The following is a 26,587-nucleotide window of genomic DNA, read 5'->3' on the forward strand; positions in this document are numbered from 1 at the left end:
AAAAAAAAAAAAAAAAAAAAAAAAAGACTCCTACTCTTAGTAGATACTTTTCAGTGTGGAAGAATTGCTTTGTAAATGCTTTTTAAAAGAAGCACCTACTACAAAATGAGCTTTTCAAAAACCAGATTGTATTAATATAGATTGTGGTGATGGTTGCACAACTCTGTGAATATGCCAAAAACTATTGAATTGCATACTTTATTTTATTTATTTATTTTTATGATGAGATAGAGTCTCACTCCATCACTCAGGCTGGAGTGCAGCGGCGCAATCTTGGGTCACTGCAACCTCTGGCCCCTGAGTTCAAGCGGTTCTTATGCCTCAGCCTCTTCAGTAGCTGGAGTTACAGGCGTGTGCCTCCGGGCCTGGCTAATTTTTGTATTTTTAATAGAGATGGGGTTTCGCCCTGTCAGCCAGGCTGATCTCAAACTCCTGACCTGAAGTGATCCACCTGCCTTGGCCTCCCAAAGTGCCGGGGGATCTCATTACAGGTATGAGCCACAGTGCCTGAACTGAATTGCACATTTTTATGGGGTGAATTGTATGGCATGTGAATTGTATCTCAATAAAGCTCTTAAAATACAGACTGTGGCTGAAAACTTATGTCATCTGTGAGAACTCTTAACATTGGCTCACTTAAACTGGGATACATAGTGTTCTGGCCTGTTAATCTAGCAAATAAAAAGTTTCAGTAGTTTTGAACCCAATTGTTAAACATGTTAAAATGAAAGTCCTTCTGATTTAATGGACAGGAACAAGTGATTCTCCTTGGGGCAAGATGGCAAAACATTGTTTTAAAAGTTTTGCATAATTGATGATGAGATTAAACAATAATTTAGTTATTGCATCAGTAACTGACAAGAAAAAAGAACCTGACCTTCAAATTGCTATGTCAAATCTTTAACAAGATTTAACACCTTATTTAACAAGGTATTTATAGGAAAGCATATTCAAAAAGCTTTCTTTTCGCTCAGAATAGTAATAGTATTACTTATACTTATTAGCTATAGTAATAGATCATGCTATTAAATTATAATTATACAATTGATAATAACATTGTCATATACAATTGATAATTATAATAAAATTAATATATATTTATTAATGTATTACTATATTATCCTATTTTGAGTGAGGACAAATTGCAACATTAATATAATTTCAAAATACTGTATTTTTTCATAAAATATTTATTTTATATTCTTTATGTTTCCAGATGTTTTATAATGTACATTATATCAGTACAGCATATGCACATTGTTCTTAAACATATTGGGGTACATGTTCAGATATGTTAGTGATGGAGTATTTCTCCAACTGGGTTGAGACTGCTGCCTTTTACACTGTTTCTTTTTTTTTTTTCTTCTCTTTTTTTGAGACAGTCTCGCTTTGTTGCCCAGGCTGAAGTGCGGTGGCACGATCTTGGCTCGCTGCAACCCGTGCCTCCTGGGTTCAAGCGATTCCCGTTACACGGATGTGCCACTATGCCTGCCTAATTTTTGTATTTTTAATAGAGACAGGGTTCACCATGTTGGCCAGGCTGGTCTCCAACTCCTTACCTCAAGTGATCCGCTCCCCTGGGCCTCCCAAACTGCTGGGATTATAGCTGTGAGACACCGCTTATTTCTTTTGTTTTAAATAATGTTAAACTGCTATGTTAAATAATAATAATCTCCTGAAAGACAGAATAACATAATGCTTATGAAAATGAATTCTGGAGCCAGACTCCCTGGGTTCAAGTCCTGGCTCTGCTGCTTATTGTCTGTGTAGCTTTGGGTAAGTTATTTAGCCTTTCTATGCTCCAATTTTTTCATCTGTAGAATGGGGATAATGATAATATTATTGCCTCATAGAGTCTTGGGGATGATTAAATGTGTTAAACATAAAAGGTACTTAGAATATTGCCTGGCATATAGTGTTAGCTGTTGCTTTATCATCATCTAATGTAAAACCTGGAATTGGTTAAGACAAACAATTTTATGCTCCAACTATCTGATCAGGAGGTAAAGCAGTAAACGAGCTTCACCCTGGAGAGGGTTACTGTTCCTGACCCTTGACCTTAGGCCGCCATTGTAGCTTCCCCAAACACACAGGATCCTTCTGATACTGCAGTGGTGGTCCCCTTCAGTCTTCTTACTGAATACCTCATGCATTCAGCAAAATGCGTATGCTCTTCTGGGAACAGGAAGACATAGATGGGCCTCTGGTTTGATTTGAGAGAGCAATGAGATAATCTAAAGTTTCTGCTTTCTTCATTTGACAAAGATGATTTAAAGAATCTTATTAGTAAAATGTGATTAAACTATTGATTTTTCCTCTCTTTTAACTAAATCCTATTTATTTTGAAAGATTTTAAGTCTCAACTTTCCTTTTGAATAATTCTATTTACATTTCTAGAAATTACTACTTTCCTTTTGAAGTCATTGGAGGTATATTAAAAGCACTTTTCAAAAAGAAGGCAATGTCTCTATGGAGGTTAGAGATACTGTCAGTCACCTTGTTTGCTGACTTCTGAGTTATCTTGAACCATGCAAAAGGACAACAGTTAGATTTGCATTAAAATATGTCTACATGGTGATATATTTTGGTATTCTTATTATTAAAGCACCTTTAATTATATTCCCTTCACTAGCCCTCTTAACCCTTTGATGATTATATAGATTTAACTTGATAGTTTTGTGAAAATTTCCAGGCCTTCTCAATGCATATACAGACTTGTTACACATGTGCTTGTTGTTATTTTGCAGATGGCATCATATTCTGTACTTTATTCTGAAACTTACTTTGCTTTTTGTCTCTCAAAATGCATCATGGAACATTCTTCTGTGTTAGATCTATATAGATTTACCCAGTTATTTTAGTGGCTGCATCATATTTCATCATGTGGATACTCTAAAACTTATTTACAATTTTGTTATTTATGAACTTTTTGGTTACTTCCCTACTGTGTGTCAAAGTCTTATATGACCCTTTCTTTTCTTTTTCAGGGTTACCTTGGCTTTCATTGGGATCAGTTTGCTGGTTATAGGAACTACACTGGTTGGGCAGCTGCCAGACAGCAGGTGAAATGTTTCCTTCCATCCAGCCATACGTAGGACTGTTTTTACTCTTAGCTGTGTCCACAAAGAGAATATTTGTTTGATTCCTATGTATTGCATTATTATTATTATTGTTTTTGAGACGGAGTCTCGCATTGTCGCCCGAGCTGGAGTGCAGTGGTGCGATCTTGGCTCACTGCAACCTCCGCCTCCCAGGTTCAAGAGATTCTCCTGCCTCAGCCTCCTGAGTAGCTGGGATTACAGTCACCCACCACCATGCCCAGCTAATTTTTTGTATTTTTAGTAGAGACAGGATTTCACCATGTTGGCCAGGGGCATCTCGAACTCCTGACCTTGTGATTTGCCTGCCTTGGCCTCCCAAAGTGCTGGGATTACAGGTGTGAGCCACTGCGCCCGGCCGTATTGCATTAAATTTATGTTCTCTACTCATTTATTAGAATCCTGCTCACTTACTTCATCTTCATAGTCTTTCTTTGATTTTTTATCATACTTCCATATTAATTGAAAGAAGTTGTTTTTTCAAAGGAGAATTGAAGAAAGAAAATGAACTGAGTTACGTAAGAGAGTCTTATATATTGGCAAGCTCATAAGACCAAGACGAAAGAAGCTTCAGTTTATCTTTTTCGGGAATTTGTCATAATAGCCTAGTGGTTTTGAGCTACTTTTCATCAGAGTTATGTCCAGTTCTTTTGGTAGACTTTTATGATCTAATACTAAATGCACCAATGAGACTATAAGAATTGAACTGTACTGGTTCACCAGAATAGAATGCAGTATGCTGTTGTGAAAAAGCATATTAAAACTTTCATTATACTGTTTCTTAAGAGTGGCCAGAATGGCACAATAAAATGTTTCTATTTCCTTCAGCCTCAAAAACTGGCTGAGTGAACTGGTCCATCTGACTTGCTGCCGGATCTGTGTGCGATCCCTCTCTGGTACCATTCATTATCATAACAAGTGAGTATCTGCTGCCAACGTGCCTGTCTTTTTCTAGGTCAATTCAGCATGAGATTGACAAGGAAGCACTGGAAGTGGGTGGGAAGAAGTGGGTGGAGTCAGAGTGCTTCCAATGTGTTCATCTCTACTTCTCAGGGTGGCACAGGCATAATGCACAAAAACACTAAATAGCAGTGTTTGCAGAAAGAATATAATAATAAACATGTAGTTGTGCTCAATAATTGGGCATTTATGGTGTGCAGGCCAGACCCTATGTTTCTTATAGCTCATCCCTATGAGATAGGCACTGTTAACTCATTTTAAAGGAGAAGAAATGTAAGCTTTGGGATTTGTTGTTTAGGGTCACAATGAATAAGCAATGGAATCAGGTTTTGAACAAGGTCTGTCTGATTTTAAAAACAATGAAGTTGACAGGTCTGTAGTGTACTGGAAATAGGACTAAATGTGGAGTCTGGAAATGTGGTCTCTAGTCTTAGTCCTGCTACTTCTAAAATTCCATAATTGAGCCTTAAAACAAAATTCTGCTTTTCTCTCCCAGAATTGTAGAGAATGAAGGTAGCAAAGGAAAGTAGTTAGCTAAGTGAAAGTGATTTTGATTGCATTTGAACTACTTTTCTGTTATCTCAATTTTTTTAGATTTAGCATCATTGTTTTAAAAGTTCTAAGCCAAGCATCTCTTTTTTACTGGTTTGGTCTTTCTTTCTCATTTGTAGAAGAGAAACGTTTTGCCATTTGGCTTTACCATGTGGTACCAACATAAAAGACCCTTTAAACATTTTAAATTATATGATCTTGCAATTGGACTATGAGTTTAAAAGTGAAGAGTAAAAGAAAACACTCTGGCAGCGGTGCAGTCAGAAGAAACACCTATAGAAAAGGCACACTCATTACATAAAGAGGAGTTCCTAACTTCTTATAGAATCGCTTCTAATTTTAAAGAAAATGTGCTAGATAATTGTGTATTTGGTTCTCTTTCTTCTCTGTATAGGCCCAAACAAAACTACTTTGCTTTATTGGTGTCAAATGCTGGTTTCACTCTAGGGTAGAGATCCACAAACTGAATGGGAAGCCTATAGGCCAAATCTGGCCCACCATCTGTTTTCTGTAAATAACGTTTTATTGGAACACAGCCGTGCTCATTCACAGCCATGGCTGCTTTTGTGTCACAACAGCAGAGTCAAGTAATTGTGACAGGCATTGCCTGGCTTGCAAAGCTTAAAGTATTTACTGTCTGGCCCTTGATAAGAAAAGTTTGCCAACCTCTGCTATAGAAGGATAGGAGGGAGGAAACTATGGTGAATTTTCTGCATGGATTACCATGAAACCACTAAAAGTGATGTATATGAAGATAAACATAATATGAAAATGCTTCAGATTAAATAAGTGAAAGCTATGTATTATCAATGTTAAAATCATGGGCCCCCTACCACACTCTCATCATACTGCCTAGAGATCACCTTTTAAAGATAGGCCCATGTACCTCCAAACTTAATTTTTAAAAATATACTTAAAAAAGACCAGGCACTGTGCTCATGCCTGTGATCCCAGCACTTTGGCAGGCCGAGTAGGGCAGATCACTTGAGGTCAAGAGCTCGAGACGAGCCTGGCCCACATGGCGAAACCCTATCTCTGCTAAAAATATAAAAATTAGCCAGGCTTGATGGCACATACCCTTAATTCCAACTACTTGGGAGGCTGAGGCAGGAGAATTGCTTGAACCCCTGGAGGCGGAAGTTGCAGTGAGCCAGGATTGTACCACTGCACTCCAGCCTGGGCCACAGAGTGAGACTCCATCTCAAAAAAAATATATATATATATATATACACACACACACACACAAACACACACACACATACACACACACACTTAAAAAAATAAGGTGACTATTTACATGCTGTGGCTATTTTAGAAGACTTTGAATTTTCCATTGTTTGTAATTGCAGGCAGTACAGACCCCAGAAGGGAGGCATTTGTGTTGCCAACCATACTTCCCCAATTGATGTTTTAATCTTGACAACGGATGGATGTTATGCTATGGTAAGAGCAGCTCATTGATATTTCAAGTAGTTGCATGTTTTATGGATTGATCAAAGTTTTTATTTTGGCACAAATTAGCAAGTTGGTTTTATGTTAGAAATGTGGCGCCCGGGCGCGGTGGCTCAAGCCTGTAATCCCAGCACTTTGGGAGGCCGAGACGGGCGGATCACGAGGTCAGGAGATCAAGACCATCCTGGCTAACACGGTGAAACCCCGTCTCTACTAAAAAATACAAAATCTAGCCGGGTGAGGTGGCGGGCGCCTGTAGTACCAGCTACTCGGGAGGCTGACAGAATGGCGTAAAACCCGGGAGGCGGAGCTTGCAGTGAGCTGAGATCCGGCCACTGCACTCCAGCCCGGGCGACAGAGCGAGACTCTGTCTCAAAAAAAAAAAAAAAGAAAGAAATGTGGCTGTGTTATACTATTGTAGCTATATAAGTTATTTGTAATATATTTACATGAGGAATATGAGTGCAAGAAAAGGAAGGAAAATAGCCATTATATTTAAGATGGTAAAAATTTAACTTACCGAAATGCAGACATTCTTGAGCTTGATAGGACCTTGTAAAGTTGATTCCATTTTCCTTGTAAAATCCCTGCCAGTGTTTAATAATGTTTACAACATTAAATTCTTTCTTTTACAGTTGTACATATCCCCAGTCACCCAATTAGTTCTTTCTTCCTTCAGGGATTTATATGCAATTAAAAGAAATCTGGCTTTTTAATGAGGATCTAGCAAGAAAGGCAACTATTTATATCAGGTTGTCTTTCTCAGTCCTTGCCCGTAGCCCCAAAAGAAAAGAAAATGAAACAAAACCGAAGAACAAACTACAAAGCCCACAGTAAAACTGTATACCTCAGAACAGCCTTTCATGGGGATGAATACAGGAATCATATTCTGGCATTTTTTTTTTTCAAATTTGTGTTTTCTGTTGCCCTTCCAAATTTGTCAAGACTTCCTGCATCTCCTTTCTGTGTCAGGTAAATTCTGCAGGATAATTGAAGCTGCATGGTGGTTAAATGTGCCTTCAGTTGGTGTTTGCCTGGACAAGGGTCCTAGAGGATCACCTTCTCGTATTTTCATGGTGGTGGGTTGGGCTTCAGGGAGAGTAGATGGATTTTATTTCACTTACCAGTTCCAGGGATTGATAGTCATGGTCTGGTGTGTTTTTCTGAGAAGGCATTTGAAGGGAGCCATTCTTGATTAAATGTCACTGCAAGTAGGAGGGTGGAGAGTATTGGCACATGTGCAGGTATTTGACTCTGCATGGGTTACACAATCATTAAGGGAATTTTGAAGGCCTTTGCAAAAATTTCTACTTATTGCCATGTGTTTAATCTGTCTAAAATACATGGTCAGATATATAACTCTTGGACACTACATTTTAACACATTATTAAATTTCTCTAAATACTGAGCTCTTTCTGAATCCAAGGAAGCGTTAGCCACCTTTATGAAAAGACTTATGGGAATTGGTAATTCTTAATCTTTTCTTAGGTTAGGAATTAGTTGATAATTATGTACCTTTTTAAAGAAAAAACTAACATATATCTGCATCATACAAACACAATTTTATGTATAATTTCAAGATGTTTATGGGTCTCCCTAAAGACCGTCCGAGGATCCTCATGTTAACAGCCTGGATAGACGCCCCCAGCACAATTCTCAGTGTATATAATAATCCTTGTATTTATGTGGACAAACACTTTCATGCATTATATTTGACCTTCCTTGTAACCTTCCAATCAGGTTAGGTCTGAGATTTTATTATAGATGAGGAAGCAGAGGCTTAGGCAACCAATCTGACTATCAATGTTGATTTTGTGCTGCTATAGCAGAATACCACAGACTAACTTATAATGAACAGAAACTTATTGGCTCACAGTTCTGGAGGCTGGGGGAAGTCCAATATCAGGGTGCCAGCATCTGGCCATGGTCTTCTTGCTGAGTCATCACATGGTATAAGGCAGAAGGGCCAAAAGCCCAAGAAAGCAAACCCACTCCCAGAGCCATTTTGTAAGGGCATTAATCCATTCATGAGGAGAGCACCCTCATAGCCTCAGTATCTCCCGTTATGCCCCACCTCCCAGAACTGTTGCAAACCATAACACTCCTTGGTCATGGTTTTGTGTTTTAGAAATCATATTCCTCCTGTATTCTGGTCAACAAAGAGTTGAGTATAACCCATTTGTGACCAAGGACCTCAGAACTTTGTTGCCATTTTTCTTACTTTTGGATCGTGTATAACTGCAATTGCAATATATTAGTCAAAATTTAGAAAAGCGTAGTAACTGCAAACTGTCCAATGGGTTGAGTGTAGAAAACTAAAGCTGACTGAATCTAAATTGGAGGTGGCGCAAGGCAGATGTGGGATGATATGGTACCATTAGCCTCCAGACATCAAAATTGGCCTCTTTTGACTAAATATAAACTCTGTATCTGAAGAACATCAAGAGAGTCTCAGTGACTCTCCTTTTATTAAAAGAAATCTATTGTTTAATTGACAAATAAAAATTATATATATTTATAGTATACAACAAATGTTTTGATAGATGTATACATTGTAGAATGGCTAAATCAAGCTAATTAACATATCCATTACCTCAGTCACTTTTCTAGTCTTTTTTTTCCTTCTAGACAAAGACCTCTACTTTTTTAAATTTAGAAATATTTTCAAGCTACAGAAAAGTTGTAATAATAAGAAAATCACAGTAGAGCACCCTTATGCCCGTTATCCACATCTATCTATTGGCAACATTGTGCCTCATTTGCTTTGTCATTTGCTTTCTCAGGTACTGGGAAAAGCTGTCTTGTTCTGTCTCTCCCTATAAAAATGTGGGTAAAATGTTTGTATTTTAATATATTTATTTTAAAATTTCTTTTTTTTTTTGAGACAGCACCTCACTCTGTTGCCCAGGCTGGAGTGCAGTGATGTGCTCTTGGCTCACTGCGACCTCCGTCTCCCAGGTTCAAGTGATTCTCTGCCTTAGCCTCCCTAATAGCTGGGATTACAGGTACCCACCACTATACCCAGTTAATTTTTGTATTTTTAGTAGAGACAGGGTTTCACCAGGTGGACCAGGCTGGTCTCAAACTCCTGACTTGAGATGATCTGCCCACCTTGGCCTCCCAAAGTGCTGGGATTACAGGTGTGAACCACTGCGCTTTTTTTTTTGAGACACAGTCTTGCTGTGTCATCCAGGCTAGAGTGCAGTGGCGTGATCTTGGCTCACTACAACCTCCACCTCCCAGGTTCAAGTGATTCTCCTGCCTCAGCCTCCCAAGTAGCTGGGATTACAGGCACCCACCACCACATCCGGCTAATTTTTGTAGTTTTTAGTAGAGATGGGGTTTCACCATGCTGGCCAAGCTGGCCTTGAACTCCTGACCTCAAGTAATCCACCTACTTCAGCCTCCCAAAGTGCTGGGAATACAGGTGTGAGCCACCACGTCTGGCCTATATTTACTATTTATTTCTACTATTTACATTGGAAATCTGAATACATCCAACTCTTAAGGTTCTTTCTTGCTTTCCTTCAATTCGTATTTGTATCTCGCTTTTTCATAGTGAAAATCCTGTTTCCCAAAAATATCAATATGTTTACTAATTTTCTCAATTCTATAATACATCTAAAATTATTTCAGAATTGCTTCACTACTACAAACAAAATCTAGTAAAAGAGTTCAGAATGTTTTGCAGTTCTTACAACATCATCCAAGATGGAGGGTATGTGGTCAGACACTGTCTGTGTAAGTTTCATGGATGTTTCCCCCTTCTTTTAATGCTGTTCTTTTATTCACTTAAAATACAATTGGGTTCATTTGCTTCAGTTTGCTTTAGTTTGTCATTTGTTCCTTACTGATTTACTTTTATTTATTTTTTGAGTATGTAGGGTATCAATATGTTTCCAAATGTCAGAACAAAGCAGAAAAGGTATACTTATTGAAGTGCTGCTACCTTCCATGTTCATTCCATCCCATTCCTTCCTACTCTTGTAGGTTCATTGACTTTGGTATTTCTTTTTGTAGAGATAAACACATGTATGTGTATTATTTCCGCTTTAGTCTTATACAAAAGGTAGCATACTGTATTTGTTCTTTTGTCTTTTTCATTTAACAATATCTCCTGGAAGTTACTCTTTATCAGTCATAGAGATCAACCTTGCTGTGTTCCCAGCTGCATAGTACTCCATTATTTGTATGTACCACTGTCTATTTATCTAATTTCTTATATTTGGACATTTAGGTAGTTTCTAGTATTTTGCCATAACAAGTAATGCTATAGTTAATAGCCTTGTGCATATATATTTTCATCTTGTTGGAAGTTTATCTTCAGAATAAATTTCTAGGAGAAGAATTATTGAAATGAAAGATGAATGTATATGCAATTTTGTAGATGTCGCCAAATTTTCTTCCATTTGTATTGTAATCTGCTCCCTTCCCCCAGGCAACGTATGAAAGTTATCCATAGCCTTATGTCAGAATGTATTGTCAAGCTTTTAAATCTTTGTCAGTGTGATGAGTTTGAAATGGTATTTCAGTGTAGTTTTAATTTGCATTTCTCTAATCTTGACCAAGTTGAAAAACCTCTAGTTAGAGGATTGCTAGCACAAGAACATAACTTAAAATTCAAAGGTGCTACTAAAGAATACCTTTTTGCTTACATTTGACCTTTCAGACTCTTTGATCAGACTAAGAACTTCAGTCCATAGAAGGCCAATCTTTTCTTTGAGTGGAGAATAGAAATTTGTTGGTACTTAAAAAACTTTCTTTGGACAACTGTGCCTTTTACATTTTTTCCCTTTCTTATGGTACTTCTAGGTTGGCCAGGTTCATGGCGGCTTGATGGGAATTATTCAGAGAGCTATGGTCAAGGCTTGTCCTCATGTCTGGTTTGAACGCTCAGAAATGAAGGATCGACATCTGGTTACTAAGAGGTAAGCAGTGAAATTACTCAGAGTTCACTGGAGTAGCATAAAAGCTGATAAATCTTGGCCTTCCTACCAAAGAGGGCCGAGCAGCACTGAGTCTCAAAACTAAAACAGAGCTCTGTTTGCAGTTGAATTTTCTGGCAAATCACCTGTCTTAGCCACATTTATTATTATTATTATTATTATACTTTAAGTTCTAGGGTACATGTGCACAATGTGCAGGTTTGTTACATATGTCTATATGTGCCATGTTCGTGTGCTGCACCTGTTAACTCATCATTTACTTTAGGTATATCTCCTAATGCTATCCCTCCCCTCTCCCCTACTCCACAACAGGCCCTAGTGTGTGATGTTCCCCACCCTGTGTCCAAGTGTTCTCATTGTTCAAGTCCCACCTATGAGTGAGAACATGTGGTGTTTGGTTTTCTTTGTGATAGTTTGCTGAGAATGATGGTTTCCAACTTCATCCATGTCCCTGCAAAGGACGTGAACTCATCATTTTTAATGGCTGCATAGTATTCCATGGTGTATACCTGCCACATTGTCTTAATCCAGTCTATCATTGATGGACATTTGGGTTGGTTCCAAGTCTTTGCTATTGTGAATAGTGCCGCAATAAACATACGCGTGCATGTGTCTTTATAGNACAACTGTGCCTTTTACATTTTTTCCCTTTCTTATGGTACTTCTAGGTTGGCCAGGTTCATGGCGGCTTGATGGGAATTATTCAGAGAGCTATGGTCAAGGCTTGTCCTCATGTCTGGTTTGAACGCTCAGAAATGAAGGATCGACATCTGGTTACTAAGAGGTAAGCAGTGAAATTACTCAGAGTTCACTGGAGTAGCATAAAAGCTGATAAATCTTGGCCTTCCTACCAAAGAGGGCCGAGCAGCACTGAGTCTCAAAACTAAAACAGAGCTCTGTTTGCAGTTGAATTTTTCTGGCAAATCACCTGTCTTAGCCACATTTATTATTATTATTATTATTATACTTTAAGTTCTAGGGTACATGTGCACAATGTGCAGGTTTGTTACATATGTCTATATGTGCCATGTTCGTGTGCTGCACCTGTTAACTCATCATTTACTTTAGGTATATCTCCTAATGCTATCCCTCCCCTCTCCCCTACTCCACAACAGGCCCTAGTGTGTGATGTTCCCCACCCTGTGTCCAAGTGTTCTCATTGTTCAAGTCCCACCTATGAGTGAGAACATGTGGTGTTTGGTTTTCTGTCCTTGCGATAGTTTGCTCAGAATGATGGTTTCTAGCTTCATCCGTGTCCCTACAAAGGACATGAACTCATCATTTTTTATGGCTGCATAGTATTCTGTGGTGTATATGTGTCACATTTTCTTAATCCAGTCTATCATTGATGGACATTTGGGTTGGTTCCAAGTCTTTGCTATTGTGAATAGTGCCGCAATAAACATACGCGTGCATGTGTCTTTATAGCAGCATGATTTATAATCCTTTGAGTATATACCCAGTAATGGGATGGCTGGAGAGAAGAGCTGGGAATATAGTGTTGGCTGCAGGCAGGACAGGACCTAAGCCTGGAAGAACGTCAGTCTTTCTCAGCTTCATGGTGTGCAAATGGAAAGTTCAACCTGAATCGTTTAAGGATTGTCTTGTACTTAGTGGCCACAATGCAGATAGGTCCAGCAACCCAATATTCCCATTTTTCAGATGAGGAAACCTAAGTACATGGAAAAGAGCACAAAGCTTATGACACAGAGTCTCCAGAGTCCATGTCACATGACTGTCTAGTACTCTTTTTTAAGAACAGGCGAAGACACTGAAAATCACTTACTTTGGTCCAGGCATGTTGGCTCATGCCTGTAATCCCAGCACTTGGGGAGGTTGAGGCGGGTGGATTGCTTGAGCTTGGGAGTTCGAGACCAGCCTGGGCAACATGGTGAAATGCCATCTCTACAAAAGTACAAAACTTAGCTGGGTGTAGTGATGCACATCTGTGGTCCCAGCTACTTGGGAGGGTGAGGAGGGTGGATTGCTTAAGCTCAAGGGGTGGAGGTTGCAGTGAGCCGAGATCATGCGGCTGCACTCCAGCCTGGATGAAAGACTGAGACCCCATCTCAAAAAAAAAAAAAAAAAAAAAAAAAAAAATCACTTACTTTGAAATTTGAGAAATTACAATAGTGCAGATCTTCTTATACTTTTTTAGAAAGGAAACAACTTCAAATTTATTTCTTTTACCTATATCTCAATTCTTTGCTCCTTATTGCTTCACAATTGTGCCAGTAAAGTACAAAGAATATCAAAACGGACATCCACCTCTCTCTTTAAAAAGGCAAAATTTTGATCCTTTATTTTTTTTCATAGACTAAAAGAGCATATTGCTGATAAGAAGAAATTACCCATATTAATTTTTCCTGAAGGTAAGAATGGGCCTGCCTACTGAGCTATAGTTGATAACAATAAACCACCAAAAATGTGTGAGGAACAGAATTGCCATGGAATTGGCAACCTTAGCCCAGATCTCTGCTCTTACAGGAATGGGATGTCATTCTCTGAGCTATTAATTCCTTGCTTTCTTTTGAAATTTGATAGAAGTCATGTTACCTTTTTAATTCAAAAGTCATTTCTGGGTAGTGAACCGAGAGCAGAATTGTCCATGATTTTAAGGGTTGCATGTATTGAAATTATCACCTGTTGAGAAGAAGTTGTACCCATAGGCCCATAGAGTGTTCAGTAGAAAAGTAAAAGCTTGTTGTTAAACCTGCTTAGTTAGAACTATTGGATTACTGCTTTGGCAGGGTTTGGTTTATGATATGGTAGTACAATGCCTGTAATTTTGATATTTTAAATTATTTTATATCAAAATAATTTCTTTTAAAATTTATTTTAAAATGACTCCCTTTAAAATATTCATGCTCCTACCGTCACCCCTTGCAGGAACTTGCATCAACAATACTTCAGTCATGATGTTTAAAAAGGGGAGCTTTGAAATCGGAGGAACCATACATCCAGTTGCAATTAAGGTAAAACAGATACCATAATAAGAATAATAATTATTATTATAAAGATGTTGTATTGGTAATTTTATGTTGGTAGCATTTTAAACTTAAAATTTGCAGGAACGAAGAACACCAGTTTTTGAATGCACCAGTCCTCTGCACTTTACCTCCTCTGCTTTCTCATGTGCTCACTCTCCATCTGTAGATAGATGTATACTGGGTGACTCTCTGTGCCAGGCGCTGTATTTGCTCGTAGTATTAAGTGAAACAGTTGCTGTTCCTGCTTTCATCAGCCTTCTAGTTAAGTGTGGAGACAGATATTTAATAGTCACATAAATAACTTGTTGCTGCACTCTGTGGTTCTATTTAGAAAAGTAGTCAGCTCTAGTCAGATGTGTTAGCTGGCCTGGTTTACTTTTTTTTTTTTTTTTAAATCAATTCTATCAAGTGAAATAACTTCTCTTTTTCCTAGAGTCTGATAAAGCTGTTTGGCCTACCACATTTAAAACATTGGGCACGGATGAGAAACCACCCTTAGTTCATAACTGGGATGTATTTTATTTTCTTTTTTCTCAGTATAACCCTCAGTTTGGTGATGCATTTTGGAACAGTAGTAAGTACAACATGGTGAGCTACCTGCTTCGAATGATGACTAGCTGGGCCATCGTCTGTGACGTGTGGTACATGCCCCCGATGACCAGAGAGGTATTCCTTAGCTAACACTTTATCTAATCAGGTAGAGGCAAGGAGACCTTCACCTGAAAACCTGGGTGTCTCCCTTCTCCACGTCATGCTTTTCTGCTTTCTCAGCAAATGAGTCATTTTTTAAATAATGTATTTAGCTCACTTTAAATCAAACCATTTTATATTTAGAGATTCTTTTCCATGTTGGTTTTACAATTGCTCTTGGTTTATTGAACCTACAGATATTATCTTGGGTAAGACTAATAAAGAGCGTGATAAATATATGCACATGGTAAAAAATTAAACAATACAGCACTGCATTTTCTTGATAGAACAAATGATTGATTAAGAATAGAAAGCATTTGAGCTGAAATATGAATCTTATATTTTAAAACAAATACAAATGATTATGAGACGGTATTAAAAACTCGATAAACTAAGATGTTCTTGTAATTTTTTTTTTTTTAAACCAGGAAGGAGAAGATGCAGTCCAGTTTGCTAACAGGGTTAAGTCTGCTATTGCTATACAAGGAGGTCTGACTGAACTTCCCTGGTAAGAGATCTTTCAGAAGTACTATCATTTTTTTTTTTTTTGAGAGAATGCCTCACTCTTTTACCCAGGCTGAAGTGCAGTGCATGATCATAGTTCACTGTAGCCTCAACTGCCTGGGCTCAAGGGATCCTTCCATCTCAGCCTCCCGAGTAGCTGGGACTACAAGTGCTTGCCACCATGCCCAGCTATTTTAAAATTTTTTGTAGAGATGGGGTGTCCCTGTGTTGCTCAGGCTGGTCTCAAACTCCTGGGCTTGAACTCCTGCATGAGCCTCCCAAAATGCTGGGATTACAGTCATGAGCTACTGTTCCTGGCCTTTTTTTTTTTTAAAACTAAAAAAAGTCACTGGTAATAATGTCATTTATCATTCTAGTTAGTTATAGATTTAGCTGAAAGTAATGGTTTCAGAAAGTGGTTTATACATAACAATGGCTTAAGTAAGATAGAAGTTTATTTCTCACTTAAACATAACCAGTCAAGGCTGGTAACAGCTCAATCTGTATTGCTTTACTCTCTCCAATTTGTGCTTCTCTTATGGTCCAAGATGGCTGTTCCAACTCTACTCAGCATGTGTAGCAAATGGCTATGAGGAAGGAATTTTTAAAAGGATACACCTCTAAGAGCACAAGCTGAGAGTTGTATATCCAACTTGTACTTGTATCCATTGGCTAGTACTCAAGTCATGTGATAACACCTAGCTGCAAAGGAAGCTGGGGAATGTAGTCATTGTTCTGGGTGGTCATGTGCCTATCTCACATTTAGGGTTCTTTTTCTGAAGAAGAAAGGGAGAATGGATTTGTGAGTAGGGCAGACATTGGGAGGCAAGGGGCTACTTACAGGCTCATTCATATTTAACTCTAGCTATAACTATATAATAAGAAAATTGAACAACTTGAAAGAAGGGAAATAAGTAAAATATTTTAGTTATGGATCACTATGGTTTTGTTTGAAGAAGATTGAACGTAGGTGAATGTATTAGTCTGCTTGGGCTGCCAGACAAAATACAGTAGTCCCCTGGGATAATGGGGGATATGTTCCAAGAGCCCTAGTAAATTCCTAATACGATAGTACAAATCCTATATAGACTGTTTTTTTCTTTATGTACATAGCTATGATAAAGCTTAATTTATAAATTAGTCATAGTAAAAGATTAACAACAATAACAACTAATAAAATAGAACAATTATAATAATACACTGACTAATAAAAGTTTTGTGAATGTGGTCTCTCTCTTTCTCAAAATATCTTAGTATTTTCCCAGGTTGACTGTGGGTAACTGAAACCATGGAAAGCAAAATCTTGGATAAGGGGGGAGTTACTGTACCACAGACTGGGTGGCTTAAACAACAGAACTTTGTTTTCCCACAGTTCTAAAGGCTGGAAGTTTGAGATTAGGGTGCAGCATGGTCAGTTTTTGATAAGGGCTCTCTTCTTGTGTTGCAGATAGCTGTATTCTCCTGTGTGCTTACATGGTCTCTTCTTTGTGCAGGCGTGAAGAGAGAGAGTGCATGTTCTCTAGTGTTTCTTTTTATAAGGGCACTAAACTCATCTAACCCTAATTACCTCCCAAAGGATCCATCTCCAAATAGCACCACATTGGTAGTTAGGGAATTTTGGGGGGGGCAAAAACATTCAGTCTATATCAGTGAAGGTTAACTATACCTACATTATAGTGGGAGGTTGAATTATTATTATTATTATTATTATTATTATTATTATTATTTGAGATGGAGTCCTCTCTGTCACCCAGGCTGGAGTGCAGTGGTGCAATCTGGGCTCACTGCAACTTCTGCCTCCTGGGTTCAAGCAATTCTCCTGCCTCAGCCTCCTGAGTAGCTGGGACTACAGGTGTGCACCACCATGCCCAGCTAATTTTTTTTGTACTATTAGTAGAGATGGAGTTTCAGTATGTTGTCTAGGCTGCTCTCGAACTCCTGACCTCAGGTGATCAGCCTCAGCCTCCCAGAGTGCTAGGATTACAGGCATGAGCTCCCTTCCTGCCGACTGGATTCTTATTTTACATACAGGGTGTTAAATTAGCAGTCTGTCACAAAACAGTCTATACTTCAAGTTCTATGCAGTTAATAAAGTTCCTGCTGTCTTTTTTGGTGTTTGAAAAACACTTTGCATGAAAAGTTTATCTGAGGCAATTGTAGCAATGTTTCTAGGAGGAGGATTTGGCCATCTGAGTTAGGCTGTCAGCCAGGAAACCAAGGACCCTCCTGAACCACCAGAGGATGGTTTAAGGTGTCTGCCTCTAGAAGAAGGGCTAGCTAGATATTATACAGTAAGCATTCACTTCACATCATTGATAGGTTCTTGTAGGCTGTGACTTTAAGCAAAATGACTTTATAGTAGGTTCTTGAATAAATAACATCATTTTGTTCAATGTACTTTCTTTATAATGTTGATGAGAAAAAATATTGGGTTTTGTTATAAATCATTTTGTTTAAAGTTACAGTTTCTAAGAACCTATCAATGATGTTCAGGGAGGACTTACTGTACTCCGTTATGCAAGGGTGGGGAGTATCACTAAAGTATTTATCCATTCACATAGCGTGAATACAACTAATTGTGTCCAGGTAAACCAGTTTCTGATATCCATTATGCAAATTAACAAACCACTAATTTCTACAGTGAAAACTCATTTCTAAAATTTGTTATGCAAGGACCTGGTGCAGTGGCTCATGCCTATAATCCCAGCACTTTGGGAGGCTGAGTTGGGTAGATCACCTGAGTTTAAGAATTTGAGACCAGCCTGGGCAACATGGCGAAACCCTGTCTCTACAAAAAGAATACAAAAATTAGCTGAGCGCTGTGGCGCACACCTGTAGTCCCAGCTACTCGGGAGGCTGAGGCCTGAGAATCCTTGAACCCAAGAGGTTGAGGCTGCAGTGAGCTGAGATTGCACCACTGCACGGCAGCCTGGGTTACAGAGCGAGACCCTGTCTCAAAAATTAATTAATTAATTAATTAAATTTGTTATGCTAATTAACAAAGCTTGAGAAATCGATGGGCAATAAAGATAAAGATAGCTGAAGCTATTAGTGGCATCTCTTAAAGGCAGCCTTCTGATTAAATGCTGGCTGACCACCCTGGAGTATGAGTTCTTGACTAAAAGGGTATATGACTTAAGTTCCATACACCCTGGAGTATGAAACTGACTAGTCCTAAGGAATAGGTTAGGACTAAACATTTCTGTTACACTATCTACATTGGAATATGTTAAACTAAATGACAGAATCATAGCATCATAAAACTATATAAAACGACCTTGGTCCACAAATGTCCTATAACCCATGGTCATATGTGCAGCTGGGTTCCTTTTCCTTATTCAGTTTTTAAAACTCTTTACACACCCTTTATCTTACCTGACACTCAGCCCTCCTGCTTCTACCCTGAAGTCAGTGTCTGTAGTCTCAGACACAGAGGAAGGGAAGAAAGCCTTGAGAGGCAAGAACCACCTAGGGGAGTCAGCCAAGTACAGACTCTCCATCAGAGTGGCTGAACTAAATCTGTCAAAAATGATCCTTAGAATTGTCCAATTTCCTTTTATCAGGCCATATGCAATTGTACAATAAAATTACTTTTAATTACCTAGCCTCTTAAAGAAAAGAAAGTGGCCTCATTGCCGTTCTAGATATATTTGTCATGTACCTATTGGATATGAATTAACATATCTAGATTTTTTTTTCATAGATTGAGTGAAAATATAATTTTATGATCTTAAACTGGCTCTTACATATGGCTGCTCCTTTCCTTAAGAACTAAGACCTGCTGCCATTGCAAAGGGGAATTGGGTAAAATTTTGAAGTCTCTAGGGGTGGCAAGTCACAGTTTAAGTGCTTAGGGCAGCATGAGGTTTATTGGGTGCTTGGGAAGGAGAATTGTACAAAATGATGTCAGATTGCTCAAGACTTAAATTTTTGCCTGTTTTGGGCTTGGATCTTGTGAAAGGAGAAAGGCCTTTCTTATTTCTTTAGTTGCCTTAGTTCTCACTATTCAGAATTCAGGTAAGTGCTGTTAATAGAAGAAGCTCATTTGGATAAAAGAGGTTTATGTGGACAATTCTGTGGACCTAACAACAAATTATCATCTTGTTTCATGAAAACTTCCCACAACTGACCCCCCAGATGATTTGTGGATCACAGTCTGTTTTTAAGTTGAGGACTTATTGCTGCGTCTTAGATTTGACTCTAGAAGCCAGAACACTGCATTGGTCTCAAGCAGGTGTCTCTATGGAGGTCAAGTTCTGTACTCATGGCATTGAGTTCACTGGCTAACCTATGATCATTCATCATCATCAGAAAGCATTTGGTAAACATGCATGCTTAACTAGGTTAAAATTAAACAGTCAGAGTATAAAGTAAGCAAGTTCTCAGCCCATGCTCTCCTAGCAGTTAAAATCTAAAACATTAGATTAGGAGCCAGATAGTGACCTATGGTAGTCCAAACTACTCCCAGTAACTCCTTTGTTTCTTTGTGTGTAATCCAAAGAAGGAAAAGCCTGCAGAGTTCTTATACCCAGGCAGGCACCCTGGAGAGAGTTCAAAGATTTACAGGTTCTGAATGAAGGAATGCTGCTTACATAGGCACTTCTGGTTGAATGCAACTTGCGATTTTGTTGTTTGTTTTATTCTGAGTCTGTTTTGGAATATAAAAGATTATAAATGCTGGAAATATAGTGCTTTGAATGAAAATACAACTTGTTAAACATAGGGTTATATTTGAACAATGATTTATCTTTTCTGAATAATCATTTATCTTTAAGAAATTTACCCACACATATACAGTATACCCTTACCGTTTCTTCTGTGTGTATTTTAAATTTTCCTATGGTTTTCCAGTAAGAATAGGTAGATGAAAAACCAGTATTTTGTTTTCCTTAAGGAACAATATAGAGAAATAATCCTAGTTTTAATAATCCTTGTTTCAATCCAATTTTTGTTTTTTTTTGTTTTTTTGAGATGAAGTTTCACTCTTGTTGCCCAGGCTGGAGTGCAATGGCATGATCTCGGTTCACCACAACCTCCGCCTCCCAGATTCAAGCGATTCTCCTGCCTCAGCCTCCCAGGTAGCTGGGATTACAGGCATGCGCCACCATGCCCAGCTAATTTTGTATTTTCAGTAGAGACAGGGTTTCACCATGTTGGCCAGACTGGTCTCGAACTCCTGATCTCAGGTGATTCACCCACCTCAGCCTCCCAAAGTGCTGGGATTACAGATGTGAGCCACTGCACCTGGCCAATCTAAATATTTAATGCACCACCCCTTAACTTCTAAAGAAACTGAGTTGGAGATATTGTTACTTATTTTAACCAAACATCAGAGAGATTGTTGCTACCTCAAAGCAATGTATATTTGGCAAGTGTTAGGGCAGAGACTGAAATCTGGGTCTTCCTGTTTCCAAATCCAGTGTTCTTTCCCTTATTTCATCCCAGCTGCCTGAGTGTCATGGCATCATGCAGCATGTTATTATTAAGTTAACTCTTTTAAATCACCGCTGTAAAGTATCTTTTATGTATTTGTCTTACTGTTTGCAGGGATGGAGGACTAAAGAGAGCAAAGGTGAAGGACACCCTCAAGGAAGAGCAGCAGAAAAATTACAGCAAGATGATTGTGGGCAATGGATCTCTCGGCTAAGAGGACAGCTGACAGCCTTTAGATCTAGAACTAGCCCTTAGGAATGGAATGGCTTTGTTTTTTGTTTTGTTTTTATGATTGTTAATCTTTTCTACAGAATGATTGTCTCTACCTCTTTATGCCAGAGGCAGAACCTACAGGTGCCCTTTTTGGCTTTTGTTGTTGTTGTAACATTAGCCCCATGGATTGTAAGGTGGTTTACTGAGTTCAGACAGATTCTGCTTTGATAAAATGATGGCGTCACTGTTGACTGAATGAAATATTTGTATAGAAAAAAGTGCTTATAAAATGTGTTTGGAACTCATCGATAGGGTAATTCTCCAAAAATGCCCAAACTCTCTTTTTATAATTAGCCTTGCCACTTTCTTCAGTCACTTAAATGGTGAGATTACCACATCAGTGCAAGATGACCATTATGGTTATGGTCTACTGCAAGGTTGAAAGGAAAAATGGAGGATTGTATTTAGGAAAAGGGACAACTTTGTGGCCACCTGCTCTGAAAGTCAAAAGGAAACATAAATTAGTGTTATTAGTATGTTGGAAGAGAAATACTATTTTTCTTTTTCACAGGAGTTCTCTGGCCCTGTGAACTCCACCTTGAGCAATGTCACAGATTACAGTTATTTTGCAGGTGAATTAAGCTTCACCAAAGAAAACTGAGTCAAAGTTAATGTGTATGTGCATTTATATGTAGGCACTCATAGAGCACATTTTAGCCAGCAACTGGTAACAAAGAGCTTAGTTTTCCTTGTTTGAATGCTGTAGATCTATACCTAGTACCCCTCCCATCTACTGATTTGTTTGTTTTTGTAACCAAACACATTTTCAGATAGAAAGAGCCTTAAAAAAAAAAATCACATTGAGTAACTTCAGTATGAATGAATGAGAGTGTGTGGAGCTACCCCTCACCTTCCACCCCTTTGTGGTTTATTCCCTAATTTTCCCAGTCTCTTAAACAGAAAAAATGACTGATATAATTACCTTTTGGAAACTGAGCCTTAATTTTTTTTAGAGGGAGAAATAAGTTTTCCCCAACTCACACAGCATAAGCAATGTTTGACAGCAATATAATGCCGTTGTAAACTCCTGAGAGTATTGTATCTGTTCTGGTAACCATGTACAGAATGTGAAACTGTCTTATGAATATAAATAAATTCTATATTTCTAAATGTGTATTGCATTATTCCTCCCTCCCTTCCCCCCTTTTCTGGTTTTGAGTAAGTTAAATTCTTTTCTATTACAAACAAGAGTTTTTTGTTTTTCATTTCAGTGACATAGTTAGATTTTATTGGACTGGAACAAATGGGAAATAAGAACATGAGTCGCTGACTCTCTCCCCCCTCCCCCCGCTTAAATCTTATTTTTTAGTCTGGTTATTTGGACTCTGGCCCTGTGAACTCCACCTTGAGCAATGTCACAGATTACAGTTATTTTGCAGGTGAATTAAGGCAATTATATCTAACTAGGTAGGCCTAGCCTAGCACTATCAGTTTGTACTCTTATCTATCTAGCTAGTTGGATTTCATCCCAAAAGAGAACTTGCAAATAGGTTACTCTCATGGCCATCCACCTCTCTGTTCTCACTCTCCCTACTTTCCCTTTGTTGTTTGGTGAAATTTTGCCCCACAAACTTTATTAGGAGTGATCTTGACTGAAAATTAGCAAATCCAAATATGTATGTTGGGTGACTTTTTGTCTTATTTTTTCTCAGAAAAAGGAGTGCCTTTAAAAAAAAATTCTATGTTAATTATGGCATGAATTAATAAATCTATTTCATCAGCCCAGTTCTCAGAAAAGTGTATCTTTCCAAGAGCACTGTAAAAATAGCAATGCTATCATGTATTCACTAGATAACCTAATAGTGTCTCTATCTGAACTTTTGTCTTGTAGGTCTGATTTACACAACTAGTTTTCGGGTTGCTTGAGGAATTGCCATGTTGTTGAAACTATGTTTTTGGAAAGCTGATATTGCTCAGATTTAGTGTATGCTCCTTAGAACTCCTTTTACATTTGCTTTCCTTAATATTATTCCATACCCACTTTAGAGATACTGTGTCCAGAGTTTAGTATTCCTGAGTCTTCCCTAATTGTAAGGCAATAAGAAGGGAAGGCAGGATTTGGTGGAAAAATCTCATCAGATAAGCTGAGCTTTCATTGAACCCTTGCGTACATTCATTAATTGAGCCTCAGGTTGCCCTATTTTTATTTCAATTCTTTGTCCTGGGGTCATATTTATAGACAGCAGGTTCTAGGAATGCCAAGGATTTCTAAAATACGCCACATTCTGGGACTGGATGAGCAGCCGTGTGTGAAACAGTAAATATACTTGGAGCGCAGGGGAAATAGTTTCAGATGCCACAATGGGGCAAAGAACAATCTCAGGGGAAGTTTCCCTGCGTCAACAGACTTTCCAAGGCATAGTCACCTTTGTCTTGGTGATTTGCATGATCTCGGTGCCTATGTTGCAGATTGCACATTCTGTTGATATTTTAACGTATATGATAAGGGTTGTTGGTTTCTTGTGCGTACAAATAACGTATTGTAGTCATGAGGACTGCCTCTTGGCCAAAGCTGCTCTCAGGTTTTTTTTGCCTTCAATATGGCACTATTGACCTAAACTGCTTCATGATAGAAAAGGGTAGGTTATGACAGGAGGATAGGCCGGGGGTGGAGGTGGGGTGGAGGGAAGTGGGGAAGGGTGTTGGGGGTGTTGGGGGCAAGGCTGGGATCTGGGATTGATACTGCTAGGGGCCCTAATAAGTATCTTCACAAAAGCTTTGTGTTTGCTTTTGTTTTTTAACAGCTGTTTCTAGTGGATTGGTACTAGATATGATTTTTAAAAAAAATAATGGTTAAGATAATGGGATTAAAGGGACAGAGAGTCATAAAACAAAACATTTTCTTTATTTTTTCTTTTTTTGTTTTTTGAGATGGACTCTCACTCTGTTGTCCAGGCTGGGGTGCAGTAGTGTGATCTCAGCTCACTGCAACCTCCACCCCCTGGATTCAAGTGATTCTCCTGCCTCAGCCTCCTGAGTAGCTGGGATTACAGACATGCGCCACCATGCCCGGCTAATTTTTGTATTTTTAGTAGAGACAAGGTTTCACCATGTTGGCCAAGCTGGTCTCAAATCACTGACCTCAGGTGATCCGCCCACCTTGCCCTCCCAAAGTGCTGGGATTACAGGCGTGAGTCACTGCACCTGGCCAATTCTATTTTTTATTACACATTCCTTTTTTAAAGATCAGTACATATTTATTATTACTACTGCTGTAAGCAAGCATTGAAGATTGGCTCATAATGTCTTCCACTTGCCATATGTCTTTATTAGCTCAGTTCATATTCATACCCCTTTTTATAGGTGATAGATGGTAACTTCTCAGTCCTGTGTCTTTTCGTTCAGAATCAGCATTTGTTCCCAAATAAAATGATTTCAGTCATCCACAACACTGTCTTGCAGGCCTATTTTTCAAAATTGGGCAGTCTAGGGAAAGGGCTTTCCTTTGGTTTTGTTGTTTTCTTTCCTCGTGTATAGTGACTGTGCCCAAAATGTAAGGAAAATCAAGAAATTACAAAATATATCATCAAGCTATTCATATTAAATGTAAAACACTAAGTAATATTTAAGTTAATTTGTGGCTTGTAAAAACTTTGGAACCTTATATAATGAACTAATGGCACATAATTTCTGAGAGTTTTAATTAGACTTGGTATTTGCAGCATCAGCCTTAGCATACCTATTTTAAATTATTAATTGATAGATAATTGTGCATAATTATGAGGGACAGTGTGGTATTTTGATACATGTGTACAACGTGTAGTGATCAAATCAACATAATTAGCAAATCCATCACCTTAAACATTTACCATTTCTTTATATTGGAAACATTCAAAATCCTGTCTTCCAGCGATTTGAAAATGTACAAAAAGTCAGGCATAGTGGCTCATGCCTGTAATCTCAGCACTTTGGGAGGCTGAGGCTGGTGGATCACTGGAGATCAGGAGTTCGAGAGCAGCCTGGCCAACATGAAACGCCATCTGTAGTAAAAATACAAAATTTAGCTGAGCATGATGCCGTACACCTGTAATTCCAGCTACTTGGGAGGCTGAGACAGGAGAATCACTTGAACCTGGGAGGCAGAGGTTGCAGTGAGCTGAGATCACACCACTGCACTGCAGCCTGGGCAACAGAGTGAGACTGTCTCAAAAAAAAAGAGAAAATACACAATAAATTGTTAACTCTAGCCACCCTACAATGCTATATAGAACACCAGAATTTATTCCACTTACCTGGTTATAAATTTGTATCTGTGAACCAATCTCTCCCTATACTCCTTTTTCTCCTACCCTTCTCAGCCTTTAGTAATCACTATTCTACTCTCTACTTCCATGAGATCAACTTTTTTAGCATCAACATATGAGTGAGAACATGTGGTATTTATCTTCCTGTGCTTGGCTAATTTCACTAACCATTACTGTCCTCCAGCCTCAGCCATGTTGCTGTGAATGACAGGATTTCATTCTTTACATGGCAGAATAGTATTCCATTGTGTATATACACCACATTTACTTTATCCATCCATCTGTTGATAGACACAGGTTTATTCCATATTTTGGCTACTGTAAATAGTGTAATAAACATGGCAATGCAGTATCTCTTTGACATTCTGATTTTCTTTCCTATGGATAAATACTCAGTACTGGAATTGCTGGGTCATGTGGTGGTTCTATTTTTAGTTTTTGAGGAACATCCATACTGTTTCCTGAAACAGCTGTCCTAATTTACATCTTCATCAACAATGTATAAGAGACCCCCTTTCTCTGGACCTTTGCCAGAATTTGTTATTTTTTTGTCTTTTTTATGATACCCACTCTAACTGGGGTGAGATGCTATTTCATTGTGGGTTTGATTTGCATTTCCTTGATGATTAATGATGTTGGACGTTTTTTGTAAACTTGATCATATGCATGTCTTCTTTTGAGAGATGTCTATTCAGATCATTTGACCATTTTAAAATCAGATTATTGCTCTTTTCCATGGTGCCTCGGAGGCGTTCAGCTGCTTCAAGATGAAGCTGAACATCTCCTTCCCAGCCACTGGCTGCCAGAAACTCATTGAAGTGGACGATGAATGCAAACTTCGTACTTTTATGAGAAGCGTATGGCCACAGAAGTTGCTGCTGACGCTCTGGGTGAAGAATGGAAGGGTTATGTGGTCCGAATCAGTGGTGGGAATGACAATGTTTCCCCATGAAGCAGGGTGTCTTGACCCATGGCCGTGTCCGCCTGCTACTGAGTAAGGGGCATTCCTGTTACAGACCAACGAGAACGGGAGAAGGAAAGAGAAAATCAATTCGTGGTTGCATTGTGGTTGCCAATCTGAGCGTTCTCAACTTGGTTATTGTAAAAAAAGGAGAGAAGGATATTCCTGGACTGACTGATACTACAGTGCCTCGCCGCCTGGGCCCCAAAAGAGCTAGCAGAATCCGCAAACTTTTCAATCTCTAAAGAAGATGACCTCCACCAGTATGTTGTAAGAAAGCCCTTAAACAAAGAAGGTAAGAAACCTAGGACCAAAGCACCCAAGGTTCAGCGTCTTGTTACTCCACGTGTCCTGCAGCACAAACGTATTGCTCTGAAGAAGCAGCGTACTGGCCGGGCGCGGTGGCTCAAGCCTGTAATCCCAGCACTTTGGGAGGCCGAGACGGGCGGATCACGAGGTCAGGAGATCGAGACCATCCTGGCTA

At 38.8% G+C, this 26,587-nt stretch overlaps 1 protein-coding gene and 1 pseudogene across 2 annotated transcripts in view; both read left to right on the top strand.

The window, feature by feature from the left end:
* Nucleotides 1-22,008, top strand: part of GPAT3 (glycerol-3-phosphate acyltransferase 3) — a 73,290-nt gene extending 51,282 nt beyond the window's left edge. For both annotated transcript variants that reach the window (XM_017874466.1, XM_017874467.1), the window contains exons 5-13: nucleotides 2,988-3,062; nucleotides 3,927-4,016; nucleotides 5,960-6,053; nucleotides 10,875-10,990; nucleotides 13,325-13,380; nucleotides 13,898-13,983; nucleotides 14,536-14,664; nucleotides 15,117-15,196; nucleotides 20,740-22,008. In XM_017874466.1, the coding sequence (XP_017729955.1) occupies nucleotides 2,988-3,062; nucleotides 3,927-4,016; nucleotides 5,960-6,053; nucleotides 10,875-10,990; nucleotides 13,325-13,380; nucleotides 13,898-13,983; nucleotides 14,536-14,664; nucleotides 15,117-15,196; nucleotides 20,740-20,839 (826 nt within the window). In that variant the 3' untranslated portion in view covers nucleotides 20,840-22,008. The remainder of the gene's footprint in view (nucleotides 1-2,987; nucleotides 3,063-3,926; nucleotides 4,017-5,959; nucleotides 6,054-10,874; nucleotides 10,991-13,324; nucleotides 13,381-13,897; nucleotides 13,984-14,535; nucleotides 14,665-15,116; nucleotides 15,197-20,739) is intronic.
* A 3,877-nt stretch (nucleotides 22,009-25,885) lies between these two features.
* LOC108531147 (40S ribosomal protein S6-like) overlaps nucleotides 25,886-26,587 on the top strand; it is a 1,070-nt pseudogene continuing 368 nt past the window's right edge.

The sequence above is a fragment of the Rhinopithecus bieti genome, unplaced genomic scaffold, assembly GCF_001698545.2.
Source record: "Rhinopithecus bieti isolate Rb0 unplaced genomic scaffold, ASM169854v2 scaffold_9234, whole genome shotgun sequence".
Lineage (NCBI taxonomy): Eukaryota > Metazoa > Chordata > Mammalia > Primates > Cercopithecidae > Rhinopithecus > Rhinopithecus bieti.